The sequence below is a fragment of the Mobula birostris genome, chromosome 30 (genome assembly GCF_030028105.1).
Source record: "Mobula birostris isolate sMobBir1 chromosome 30, sMobBir1.hap1, whole genome shotgun sequence".
NCBI lineage: Eukaryota > Metazoa > Chordata > Chondrichthyes > Myliobatiformes > Myliobatidae > Mobula > Mobula birostris.
The window spans coordinates 30537004-30551608 of NC_092399.1; the positions used below are offsets into that span (position 1 = coordinate 30537004).

The window sequence follows — 14605 nt, forward strand, 5'->3', positions numbered from 1 at the left end:
AGAATAGGAGGGAGGAGCACTAGAGGGAAGCATTCAGCAGGCAAGGAGATGAGGTGAGAGAGGGAAAAGGGGATGGGAAATAGTGAAGGAGAGGGGGGTTGTGGGGCATTACCAGAAGTTCAGGAAATTGATGTTCATGCCATCAGGTTGGAGGCTAACCAGACAAAATATAAGGTGTTGTTCCTCCACCCTAAGTGTGATCTCATCATGACAGTGGAGGAAGCCATGGATAGACATATTGAAATGGGAATGGGAAGAGGAATTAAAATGGGTGGCCACTGGGAGATCCTGCTTTTTCTGGCGGATGGAGCATAGGTGCTCGGTGAAGCAATCTCTCAATTTACAGGAGGCCATACCAGGGACACCGGATACAGTATATGACCCCAACAGACTCACAAGTGAAGTGTCACCTCACCTGGAAGGACTGTTTAGGGTACTGAATGGTAGTGAGGGAGGAGGTATAGGGGCAATTGAAGCACTTAGTTAGATTATGAGGACACCCAGTCTTTTATTGTCATTTAGAAATGCTTACACACATTAAGAAATGATACAATGTTTCTCCGGAGTGATATCACAGAAAACAGGACAAACCAAAGACTAACACTGACAGAACCACATAATTGTAACATATAGTTACAGCAGTGCAAAGCAATACCATAATTTGATGAAGAGCAGACCATGGGCACGGTAAAAAAAAAGTCTCAAAAGTCCCCGAGTCGATCAACTCCCGAGTCCCCGATAGCAGGCGCAAAAGGGGGAAACTCCCTGCCATAAACCTCCAGGCACCATCAACTTGCCAATGTCTTGGAAGCAGTTGACCACAGCCGACACTGTGTCCATCCATCTGAAAACTTCGACCTTCCGACCAGCCTCTCCGATACAGCCTCCCTAGCGCCATCCTCTGCCGAGCACCTTCAACCTCGCCCCGGCGGCTGAAACAAGCAAAGCCGAGGATTTCGGGGCCTTCTGCTCCGGAGATTCCGGTTACCACACAGTAGCAGAGGCAACGTTCTGCTTACAAGGATAAGTGCCAGGAGGGAGGTCAGTGGAGAGGGACGAATGGACAAGGGAGTTGTGTAGGGGGCGATCCCTGCAGAAAGCAGAAAGTGGGAGGGAGGGAAAGATGTGTTTGGTGCTGGGATCCATTTAGAGAGAATTATGTGCTGGACATGGAGACTGGTGGGGTGGTAGCTGAGGACAAGAGGAACTCTGTCTTTGGTAGGGTAGCAGGAGGATGGGGTAAGAGCAGACTGGCGTGAAATGGAAGAGGGTAGCATTGATGGTGGAGGAAGGGAAGCCCCTTTCTTTGAAGGAGGAGGACATCTCATTCTTTCTACAATGAAAAACCTCACCTTAAGAGCAGACGCGGCGGAGACAGAGGAATTGGGAGAAAGGGATGGTGTTTTTGCAAGTCACAGTGTGGGAAGAGGTATACTCCAGGTATCTCTGAGAGTCTGAGAGTTTATAATAGACATCAGTGGATAAACTGGTCTCCAAAGATAGAGACAGTGAAGTCAAGAAAGGGGAGGGGAGTGTCAGAAATGGACCGGGTAAATTTGAGAGCAGGGTGTAAGTTGGAGACAAAGTTGACAAGTCCAGCGTAGGTGCAGGAAGCAACGCTAATGTAACGTACGCAGGACGGTCACCGGTGTAGGCTTGGAACATAGACCATTCCATGGAGCCGACAGACAGACAGGCAGGCATAGCTGGGACCCAGGCGAGCGCCCATAGCTGCACCTTTTGTCTGAAGAAAGTGGGAGGACCCAAAGGAGAAATTATTTAGAGTGAGCACAAGTTCCATCAGATGGAGGAGAGTGGCGATGGAGGGGAACTGGTTGGTTGACTCATGATGTAGACAGATTTGTAGATGAGAGAGTCGGTTCTGGGAATTTTCCTTTTCCTCAGTTACTCGTGGTCATTTTATCTGTTTGTAGTTTAAGATGGCGCTGGTGAAGCACAGCGACGACTTGCTGGCAGCAAACACAACTACTAACTATTTTACTACCCTCACTTTATCTGGTAAACGATCACTGCAAACAATAGTTTGTGACTTCCCTTTTGGAGCTGAGCTTTTGAACCGCCTGTAAGCCCTGACATTTGTGCGGAGTGAACTGAAGTCTCAAGGGCGTAGGATGATTGCGGCGTGGCGGGTACGGGCCGAATTGAGACAGCAGGCCCGGGGCCCAAGACCAGGTATTAGCCAATATTTGGCCATTGCTAAATCAGATCTGGGGGCAATTCGAAGCGGCAGTACTGCAGCAAAGAGAGCCAAGGCAAGGCAGAGTCTGGCCGCAGGGCTCGGGCCCGGGAGCGAGGAACGATTCGTTGTTCGGCCAACTTAAGTGCCAGGTCAGGTACAGGCCGAATCAAGGCCATGGAGCCTGAGCCCAAGAGTATATCGAAGCAGCAAGGCCCAGGACCGAGACCGTGGGCGATCTAAGATTTGGACGGTTAAATTTTGGGCCAGATTGAATATATCAGGGTGTCGGAGTCGGAGGAGAGGGTCAGTGTTCGGCTCCCTGCTCCCCATGGTTTACTCGTCTCTGCGCTGAACTGAGGCTATAGCCTGCAACTAGTGGGCTCCTGGATCAGCTGCAGTGATGCCTGGCTTTGTGGCTGTGGACTCACTTTCATGATCTTCAGTTCTGAATGTTAGTGGCTTACTTTCATTGTTTGCACGATTTGTTTTTACACATTGAGTGTTTGACAGACTTTTTTTTAGTGTGTTCTATTGGGTTTCATTGTTTTGTGGCTGCCTGTAAGGAGATGAATTTCAAGGATGTATGTAGAATACATCTTTGATAATTGAACTTTGAACTTTTTTTTACTCTGGTGATTGTGTCGTGTCAGATACTACAGGGGCTGCAAAGAATGAGCAACTACCAGAATACAAACAGACTTGTATACTGGCAATAGTTACTTGGGGGGAGGAAGGGAACGTCAACTCAGACCATGAGAGGCCTGTGTCGGGCATTTTCATGCTTTACAAGGTGCAGATTGGAAGTCTGTGTGGGGTGCCACTCCTCGCACAGACACTAGAGCAATGTGTGATTAAGTGCCTTGCTCAAGGGCACAAACATGCTGCCACAGCTGAGGCTCAAACTAGCGACCTTGAGATAACTAGACGAACGCCTTAACCACTTGGCCACGTGCCACACTAATAGTTACTTGGATGATGGAATAAAATGGTCAAAATTACCTCTAATTCCCAAAACCCATTTTAACTCTTCATTTAATCCATGATCTCCTGTAATGGATTTGGGACAATGAAGGATTTTACTCTTTTCATTATTGGTTTGCAGAATTTTTTTTCCTTTACCTGACTGCAGGGATGTTTGGAGTAGAAGGGGGAGCTGGGCCTGGTTGTGACAGGAACTGACCAGTCTTAGTGTGAGGAAGCATTAGCATGCGGTCAGCTTGATAAACTGGTTTATCAGTTACTGCGCGCCATTTTCATCGGTCTGTACGTCTTCGGCATCGGGCTGTTAACTCAGCCAACCAAATCATGAGGCACAACCCTCTCCCCCACTGAGGGCATTTTCAAAAGGCAGTGTCACAAGAAGGTGGCATCCATCCTTAAGGAACCCCCCCCCCCCCCAACCATCCAGGACATGCCCTCTTCTTATTGCTACCATCAGGGAGGTGGTACTGGAGCCTGGAGACACACACACTATGTTTTAGGGACAGCTTTTTCCCCCTCTACCATCATCATAATTCTGAATGGATCATGAACACTTCTTCACTTTTTGCAGTACCTATTTTTTGTATGAGTTTCTTATCATAACTCATGGTAATTTTTTATGTATTGCACTGTACTTCTGCCACAATACAACATATTACATGACCCATGCCAGTGATAATAAACCTGACTCTTCATTAGGTTCGATTCCAGTAAATATTGTCTGTCACTATGCTATCGGTCTCTGGGATAGATAAGATACCAAACTTGGTGCATCATAAACACAGGAAAGTCTGCAGATGCTGGAAATCCAAGACAACACACATAAAGTTCAGGAGGAACGCAGCAGGTCAAGCAACATCTATGGAAATGAATAGACAGTCACCGTTTCAGTCTGAAGCCCTTCTTCAGGACTGAGAAGGAAGAGGGAAGAAGCCAGAATAAGAAGGTGGAGGGAGGTGAAAGAGGCTGGCTGGAAGGTGATAAATAAAACTGGGTGGGTGGGAAAGGTCAAGGGCAGGAGAAGAAAGAATCTGATAGGAGAGAAGATTGGACAATGGGAGAAAGGGAAGGAGGAGAGGACCTGGGGCAAGAAATAGGCAGGTGAGAAGGTCAGAGTGGAGAATGAAAGAAGGGGAACAGAATTTGTTTTCCAGACGAAGAAATCAATATTCATGCCATCTGGTTGGTGGGTACCCAGACGGAATATAAGGTGTTTAGTTATAGTCATACTTTATTGATCCCGGGGGAAATTGGTTTCTCCTCCACCTTCCTTTCCAGTCCTGAAGAAGGGTCTCGACCCAAATCATCAACTGTTTATTCATTTCTATAGATGCTGACTAATCTGCTGAGTTCCTCCAGCATTTTGTGTGTGTAGCTTCTGCCTTGGTGCAGGCACACACAACCTGAAGCTGGACAGTTTTCTGAGATTCAGTAGCAATTCAAGCTAAAGGGTACGAGTGAAGGATACATCTAGTGTTGGCAGCATCATGACCTAACCTGACCCAAATGTTTCTTGTATTTCAAATCTGAGATGAAGCATTTTTGTTAATGTGCTTACGTGAAATGGTGTTGGGCCAGGCAAAAGCCACAATGTTACTGAACAGGCTGGGTTTAGTAGGCTAAATGGTCCACTCCTGCTCCCAAAAGGTTAACAATGTAACAGGATAAAGGACCAGTCTGCTGCAGGAGAGAAGGTACTAGACAAATATATTATTTGTGTAGAGCATTTTTGAAACAATATTTATTAGAGGCCTCCTCCAATTCACCCAGTAAAGGTGGGAGCTCCATTTCTTTGTGCCTGCTAATTTCTCCCTTTTACTGGTCGCCATCCCTGAACTTGCCATCCTCATCTCACATTCCCTTATCTCATTGCCCTCTGCCAATTTATTATTTAAAGGTACTTACCCAGCAATGGGTAAATAGCCCCTGTCTCGTGGGCAGCCTCAAGAGAGACGAAGGCTACCGAAGTAAACCCAGACAGCAAATCCAGCGTGGAGCCCCTATGGCAGCTAGACATCATTAAACATCCTTCCGGCAGCTCCTGCAGCCAAGCTGGTGCCAGATGTATTGCTTCATAAACCCTTGGACTACACTGGTGAGGCCGAGAGGGGGGTCTTGATGACTGGGCATCTCAGGATCTCCATGTGTTCAGCCCAGGCTTGTGATGATGATGGAGCCAGGCGGATGCCAACCACCACTTAACCAAAATTCTGCTGCCTGATTTTGTGTTTTGTTGGTGCCCATCCCCAATTTCCCACATGTAAAGGTGGCTGTCTCCATTTACATAGTCTTAACTCCCCAATCACAGCTATACTGGAGGTGTCAAAGGAGAGCTCTTGTGTAGTCCTGGAGGGAAGAGGAAGGGGTGAGAGATGAAATGCAGGAAACTGGTAAAACGCAGTCGAGCGCAGTCAACTCTGATGCAGGAAGTAGGAGTTTCAACGAAACCTTGGTGGTCCGTCCAGCTGACAACTATAGCACATTTTGCTCTGCAGTAAGCAATTCCAGGCAAAAGGTAAATCCACCTTAAATTATTTACCTTCAAATCAAAAATAGATAGGAAATGGAGATTGAGCTCACATCTACATCCAAGTTCCACTGAAATACAAATATAAATGGCAGTCATGTGTCCAATGGATTATTTCCTGTATATTTGTGGTGATATTGTATAACATGCTATGGTGACACATTCTTATGTTGGTTGTGAAGACAGATCTCACTGTGTCGATGTACATGTAATAAATAAATCAATCTGAAACTGAATTAATCTACTAGCCTTTCATCTTTCCATCATTTTAATTCCACGTTATTTTTCTCAGGTGGCATTTCATATCTTGCCATACATAGGACGCAACGAGCGATCATTGTATGAGAACATCAAGTACATTATGGACAAGTAAGTGCTTGCATTGAATAAATCCCGGTGATTCCATGCTCCACAGGCACAGTAAACACAAGCTCAGGAATTGCACTGGTTGAGCAAGATGATGAGGAGCTAATTTAAGTCAAAATTGAAACTTTACCTAAAACTCAAAATTTCCCAAATGCATGGTAAGAGAAAGTGGTAACGTTCTGTGTGGTATGCCAGCTCAGATTGTAATGGACACATTTTCCAGAACAAATTGGGAAAAAAATGGCCCTTTTTTGTCTATTTCTGGTACTCCTAACACTTCAGTTAGTGGAATTGTATCTTTAAAAGGGAGCTGCAGCATAGTGTTCAGGAATTCATAAACAACGTAGGGCTTACAACAAAAAATACATACAGGTATGTAAAATCTAAAAAATCCCATGCAAGGTATAATGGATGGATTTCAGAGTGCAGGGCAAATTGCAGAAACTATATTTCAACATTATGTTTACTGCTCAATATGGGAGCTGATCTCTGTCTTCTGGTAAGTAGTGAATAACAAAATATTTGCCCACCTACAGTTCTTCAAAGATGAGCAAGATAACAGTTGACACGAGAGCAACAAACCACCTGCTGGAGGAACTCAGTGGAGCAGCATCAAAGGGTGGGGTGGGGTGGGGGGAAGAGTGTGAAGTAATTTTGGGTTGAAACCCTGCATCAGGGCAGACCTCCCAGCAGATTGTTTGTTGCCCTAGATTCAGTCTGTGTGCCCGGTTAACATGAGCCCTGAAAGGTAAAATTCACTAAGAATTTTTTATATTCTTAGAATCCTTAGAAGGTGCATTTTCAGTATTTAGCAGTAATCTCCTTCCTGGTATGTACATTCATCGATCCCCACTAATCTCCTTCCTGAAATGTATCACTGTAAGCAACTGAAATGCTACACCTGCCCATTCACTTCCCCCATCACCTCCATTCAGGGCCTCAAACAGTCCGTCCAGGTGAGGCAGCACTTCACCTGTGAATCTGTTGGGGTTGTCTACTGTATCCAGTACTTCCGCTGCATCTCTTGGTCGAACACCTCCACTCCATCCGCAAAAAGCAAAATTTCCCAATGGCCTACCATTTCAATTGCTATCCCCATTCCCATTCCAACTTGTCAGTCCACAGCCTCCTCTTCTGTCATGATGAGGACTCTCTCGGGGTGGAGGAACAAACACCTCATATTCTGTCTAGGTAGCCACCAACCTGTGGCTTCTATGTGCAATATTCAAATGCAGTTCAAAATGCTTAATCTTACTCTTTTGTATAATTTAGGTAAATTATACATGTGCATCATAAACAGAATTTTCTTATAAAACATTTTGGGTCTGTGTAACCTTGTCCACATGAAAACATAAACTCATAAGTCATGATGTTCATACCTGACCAAGGAGTATGGGTTCTCCATTCACCCCAATCCCACTCAGTTCAAGAATGAGCCAGAGATTCTGTTATTTCCAGTAGCCTCATTGAGTCTGAAGTCTTCCAGTACTCAGTATTCGAAAGTGTATGAAGATACCTTTGTGGAGTCCAGATTGTTGTGGGCAGAGGTCAACGACTGATACAAAGACAAGAAAATTACACTCCCAGAAACGCAGTGAGCAACTGGTTGGAAGGTCCTAGGCTCACCATCTGGTCACTGGCATGTGGCAAGCAACTCCAACTCTTTTGATTACTAGTCAGTGGGTTAGACATTCTGATCCATTGTTTGACTTCCAAGGCAGCTTGGAATATGAAAAAAAACTGGGCCATGGATAGATTGTAATACATAAGATAGATATTTGCCACCAACAGGCCAAACCCTTTAACTGCTTTCAGCAGCCATTCTAGCAACTCCTAACGCAGGCTTGTTCACTGGCTTGGACACACAAGGCCCCAGTTGGGCTATGCTATAACCTGTACCAGCTGGGTTCACAAAGAGTTTGATTTGAGCAACATTTTTAACTCTGTTATCACCTTGCTTAAAATGTTTTCTCTTGTAACAAATTACTTTTGCAGATATGGGTCCCATTCAGCCTTTTACAAATACAAGACTGGCACTGGCAGACTACTACCTATGTTTTACATCTATGACTCCTATCTGACGCTCCCTGCTGCCTGGGCCAATCTCCTCACCCCAGCAGGATCTTCAAGTATTCGCAATACACAGTACGATGGCATCTTCATTGGGCTGTTAGTGGATGAAAAGCACAAACAGGACATCCTGGAAGCAGGATTTGATGGATTATACACATATTTTGCATCCAATGGATTCTCATTTGGATCATCCCATCAAAACTGGAAGACCATCAAGAATTTCTGTGACAGCAACAACCTGATGTTCATTCCAAGTGTGGGGCCTGGATACATAGACACTCGGATACGCCCGTGGAATAATCACAACACAAGGAACCGGGTAAGTGGAAAATACTATGAAACTGCCCTTCAAGCAGCTCTTACAGTGAGGCCAGAGATCATCTCCATCACTTCCTTCAATGAGTGGCATGAGGGCACACAGATAGAGAAGGCAGTGCCAAAGAAGACTGCACAGTATACCTACTTGGACTACCAGCCGCATGAGCCGAACCTGTATTTGGAGTTGACCCAAAAGTGGGCCGAACACTTCTGCAAAGAGAAAGAACAATGGCTGATGTAAAGCACTTGCAACTGCACTTTGGCTTTTGTTTTTTTTTAAATAAATTTACTACAAGCTTTTTGCAATTAATGGAGTTTACAGAATATGCCTTTAGCAGCCCCATGTACCCAGTGTCTATGTTTTAGTGCTGGAAGTTTGTGTTACAGAGACAAACAAGCACATCCATGGAGACCATTTAGCAGCATATTCATGTCCAGACAAGGATTCTGGATTGAGTGAAAACTATTTCTGAATACCCTGGAGCCCACTCATCTGGTCAGACGTTAGTCAAGTTCTCTCTTCTCTGACCATTCCCATCTTCCCCTCTTCTGCAAAAAAAAATGCAATATTTTTTCTCCCAGGTGTCCACACAACTGCTGCAAATATTTTCTATTGTAAATTAATAGAAATGAATCAATTCTGTTTTAAGTTGTCAGGTGAAATGAGGGACACTCCCCCATTAGTGGTGCTGTACAGTGTTGTAGATGCTGAGGCAGTACATGTCCTATAGTAAATGGTTACCCTACATTTCTATAATCAGTATCAAGCTGAGGTTTTAATAAGTATAAAAGTCCAAGATTTGTTTAAAATTCCGGCCAAGTAGGCAAACAAAATGGATGAGGACTTTCTGTCATTGCTTAGAATTATTGCAAACTGCACTGACCAAAGAATACAACAGTTGGAACGAAGAATGATATGTTTGAATGCCAGCCTTCATTCTGAAGAGCAGTTCTTCACTCAGTGTTAACACACTTCATTACTGCTTCATTTTGGCAGCAATTAAGCAAAACTGCATTCAACACGTAACTAATTTTTGTAGCCAGTTCAAAGGTGAAATCCTGAAGTGCCAGCTGGCAACAGCTGTCAGTTTTAGACTGAGCTACACACGTAACATGCTAGAGGAGGCAGCCTCTATGGAGTGGAATTAAGTGTTGGGCCGAGTCTCTTCATCAGGACTAACTTTATATTGCTTTGCTGTCTTAATTGCACTTATAGTGTAATCTATAAGAAGTAATCTCATAATTCACCACTCACTCTGTATGATAGGAAGAGTGGAAAGGGCAAGAAATAAAAAAGAGGAAAAAAAAACTGGCTGTTCCTGAAAATTTTGAAACAGCTTTTCAAACAAAAGCATCCAGAAAACAATGAAGAGCTTAAATACTGGTTAAGAGACAAGGAAGTAGTAAATACAAAACAAATTGTAGCTTATGCAGTTAGACTGTTCTTGAGCCAACCTCAAGTGCTCAGTGTTGGAAGGTCCTAACCTAAAGGTTGACTGAAGAGAAAACAAAATAATTGAGCATTGTTGAAGTTACTTACAATTAGATAGAGATGTGTGAGATAATATTTACAAGCAAAATATTTAGCCACAAGTAAATAATCACAGCCACAATCTTGCTGTTTACGATCTCAGAATCATTGTTGCTGTTGTCCAGAAAAGTTGGCCACTAGTAGGTGGTTCATTGAGGATTCAGATTTGGACAATTGCATCCGAGTATTGAATAATAAATGAATAATCAATTCCACTGAAGGGGGGGGGGAGGGTGATCTCATGATTCGTATCGTGTGCTTGTAAAATGTAACTTTACAATGCATTTGTCAGTAAAATAGGAGGATTGTGGTTTTTAATTAATGTGTGTAGTTAGATCCTTGTTTGCAGGACAGTGCAAATGTAAATAATGTTGTGTGAGTATGTATCTCATTTTCAATGAAGTTGGTAAATGTGGCAAGAATAGTTGCCTAGCAATAGCAATGCCTCATAGAGGACACCAAAGTGCAAAGTACATTTATTATCAAAGTACATATACTTTATACAACCTTGAGATTCTTTTCCTTACAGGCAGCTGTGAAACAAAGAAACACAATAGAACCCCCCTTTTTAAAAACAAGACTATCGAACATCCAATGTGCAGGGAGAAAGAAAAACAAATTGTGCAAGCAATAAAGGCAAGCAAGTAGCATTCAGAACTGAAGTTCACAAAAGTGAGTCAACAGACACGAAGTCAGGCATCACTGCAGCTGATCCAGGACCTCACTAGATGCAGGCCACAGTCACAGTTCAGCACAGAAATGAATAAATCTCACAGAATGGCAAGCCGAACCAGCCCTTGCTTCCAGCCCCAACACCCTGACCTTTCCAATTTGGACAAGCGCCTAAATCGTCCAAGGGCTGTTCTTTGCTCTCAGACCCAGGGCCTGCCATTCCATGTGTTCACTGACCCAGGCTGGAAACTGCAAAAGTCTTTAAGCAGGGGTTACATCTGAAAGATCTGAATCAGAAATCAGGTTTAATATCAGCGGCATACGTCGTGAAACTTGTTAACTTTATTGCAACAGTACAATGAAATACATGATAAATAAATAGAGGAAAAAACTGAGTTACATTAAGTATTTATGTCTATTAAATATTGTCTATTAAAATACGCAGTGCAAAAAAAAGTAATGAGGTAGTGTTCATGGGATTAGAAATTAAATGGCAGAGGGGAAGAAGCTGTTCCTGAATCACTGAGTGTGTGCCGTCAGGCTTCTGTACCTCCTTCCCAATGGTAACAGTGTGAAGAGGACATGTCCTGGCTGGTGGGGAACCTTAATGAAGAACGCAGCCTTCCTAAGGCACCACTCCTTGAAGATGTCTTGGATACTACGGAGGCTAGTAACCATGATGGAGCTGACTAATTTTACAAGTTTCTGCAACTTTGATCTAATGCAGTAGATCGCCCCTCCCCCATACCAGACGGTGATGCGGCCAGTCAGAATGCTCTCCACAGTACATTTGTAGAAATTTGACTGCTTTGGTTGACAAACCAAATTTCCTTAAATTCCTAATGAAATGTAGCCACTGTCTTGCCTTCTTTATAGCTGCATCAATATGTTACGACCTGGTTAGGTCCTCAGAGACATTGACACCCAGCAACGTGAAATTGCTCACTCTCTCAACTTCTGCTCCCCCGAAGGATTGGTTTGTGTTCCCTTGCCCTACTTTCTAAAGTCCACAATCAGTTCTTTGGCCTTGCTGATGCTGAGTGCTAGGGTACTGATGCAACACCACTCAACTAACTGGTATTTTTTGCTCCTGTATGCCCTTTGAAGAACAGTGGGAAAAGATTTGAAAAATATATTTCGTAAAGATGTCTTGCAAAAATATACTTTAGGATTTAGCAAGTGTTTGTAGCACTTTTAACAAAGTAAAATATCTGAAGAAGCTTCAGAAAGTCATCGATGAAAACTTAATATTTAGCAGAAATAACCAAAAGCTTGTTAGAACGATTAAGTTTTAAATAGTGTCATAAAGGAAAAATCTAGACTGAGAGGAGTGGGCTGAATGGCCTTGGTAGTAGCCAAGGCAAGCTGCCAATAGTGGAATAACATATATGATTAGAACAGTGCAGGCGTCTAAATGTGCCACAAGGCTAGAGCAGATTACAGAGAGGAGAGATTGGGAGATTTGTAAGTAAAGATGATAATCCTAAAATGAGGCATTATTTAACTAGGAATAATGTAGGACAGGAAGCACAGAAGAGTGCTTTTCAGCTTAGCAGCAGTGTTTCAGCAAACCTCAAATTCAAGAATGATAAAACAATGATAAAACAAGGCAGTGCCTTGGAATAATTATCTTGAAAAAGGGATAAAGAGATAAAAACAAGTTATGGAAGCAGGTACTCTCTGGGCAGATGCTGATGTACACTGTAGATCTAACATTGGGTCTAAATATGGAAACAAATAAAAACAGAGCTGCTGCAAGAACTCAGCCCATTCTGAAGAAGGACCAACAGCTGAAATATATTAATCAGTTTCCCTTTTCACAGATGCTACTTGACCAGCTGAATTCTTCAGCAATTTGTGATTTTGCTTTAGAATTAAACATGATATGCCAAAGTGTCATTTTGTGGAGTTGGGAACAGAGTAAGTTGTGAGGCCAGCAATGATTCCCTCCCAGGCCGCAGAGTCCCACGTGGGGGAGTGTAATTGCTTCCTCAATGCATGGTGTCGGTTAAGAATGGTTGCAGTCATATTAAAGAGGACAAGGAGGAATCATTACTTTTGCCACAGGTACAAAGCTAACACTGTAGCTGTTTATTTAACTTAGAAGAGGAGTGGAATAAGCCCCTCCAGCCCTTCAAACCATGCCGCCAGGCGATCTCCAGGAACCCTAATTTAACCGGAACCTAATCACAGGACAATTTACAATTAACCTACTAACCTGTACATCATTAGACTGTGTAAGGAACCCAAGGCACCCAAGGAAAACTTGCGTATTCCCTGGGGTAGGCATACCGATGGCATCAGCATTGGACTCCAGGCTCCAACGCCCCAAGCTGTAATAGTGTTTCACTAACCACTAGCATACAATGGCACCCAAAGTAATGACTTTTTTTTTGTCCTCCTTAATACCAACTGTTGTTACTCCATGGAAAATAGACACCAGCAGAAATAACTGAGACAGTAACTTAGAAGGAATGGGTGGTTTTGCAAAAAGACTAATTAGAACGACACTGTTGAAGTGTGCAAGCAACAAATAAACCTCTGCTGTGACCAAGGCACCAGTCTCCAGTTAAACTTCACGTTACTCATCCCCACACTGGAAAAAGTGCTACTGGTTCTCTTCCAAAGCAAGACTTGACAACACCACGATTGTCAATGGTAAGTGGTCAGATTGTGTACTGTAGAACTACTGTAGAACTGTTGTAGATAGAGCCTTGCAAAGCAAATGATTGCATACATCTGTGTGTATGCTAAATCCAAACATTTTCTGCAGTGATTCCCTTGGAGAACTTGAGCATCCTTTAGATCTGAGAAATCAGGTTTGAAAACTATCTACTATTGCAGCCATCTTCTAGAATTAATTGTTGCAATTTTTAAAAGACTAAACCTAACTTAATTTGTTTTAAATTTAAAATAAAGCATACATGGTTAACAGCGTCCAAAAATTCCAGTTAAGTTGCACATTGAGACAGAGCAGCTTCCACGGGGCCACCCAAAGGTGTTAATGTCTTTTTTAAAACATTTTTTTACGATCACTAGACATTAAGAACTTAACTGCAGGTCTACCCCTTCAGTGAGTTGCTTGTTGGCAGGGAAACTGAGGAAGCTGGACTTCGTGCAAACCATCCTGTCTGCTACAGAGGTGGGGGTGTGCGGTCTAACAGAGAGTGATTGCCTTGGTTGTTTTTCTTGTGAACGGAAGACCCTGGTGGACATTGGTAATATGGAATGCTGCAAGTCACTGGTTTATTGGGTAGACAGACGGCGGGGGAGCAGGGTGGCCTCAGTCGTAGTGAGGACTGGGCCTCAAGCCACAGTATCACTTGTTTGCAGCCATCCAGAATATCCAGGCAGGCGATGGTGCTGCCCTACAGTATTTGCTTCACCGAAGAATAGCTGTATTGTGTTCGACAGCAGACTGCTGCAACATTCATAGTCTCAGGGACTTGGACTTTTTTTGTGTGTGACTGTATGTTTACTGCTATCTTGTATGTGTGTTGTGTACAATTGTTGGTACTGTGTTTTACACCTTGGCCCCATTGTAACGCTGTTTTGTTTTGCTGTATTCATGTATGGCTGAATGAAAATTAAACATGAACTTGAATTAGGAAGAGAAAATCATGCTCACCAGAAATTCTATCAATAGAAACTGAGACTCATTTCATCCACAATTAATGAGACCAACTATAGCCAGTATTGCATTAAGATATCCTGCAAAATATTATTCTACAATTCACAACAACCCGTATTCCTAGTAGTTTAGAAGAATGCAATCTTACTGAAACATATACAAGATAAATGCCCATGGTTTTCTCTAGTAAGAGAATCTCATTTTTATAAAATTAGGAAGGTAGTCATTTAAGACTGGGTTGCTTCAGAATATGTTACAGATGGGGGTGAATCTCTGGAATTTCCCACCCTAAGGTTAGATCATTGA

General features: G+C 43.2%; 1 protein-coding gene across 1 annotated transcript in view; it reads left to right on the forward strand.

Moving 5' to 3' along the window:
* Positions 1-14418, forward strand: part of LOC140190554 (glycoprotein endo-alpha-1,2-mannosidase-like protein) — a 66877-nt gene extending 52459 nt beyond the window's left edge. The window contains exons 3-4 of the mRNA XM_072247217.1: positions 6001-6077; positions 8070-14418. Of these exons, the coding sequence (XP_072103318.1) occupies positions 6001-6077; positions 8070-8706 (714 nt within the window). The 3' untranslated portion in view covers positions 8707-14418. The remainder of the gene's footprint in view (positions 1-6000; positions 6078-8069) is intronic.
* The last annotated feature ends 187 nt before the right edge of the window (positions 14419-14605 follow it).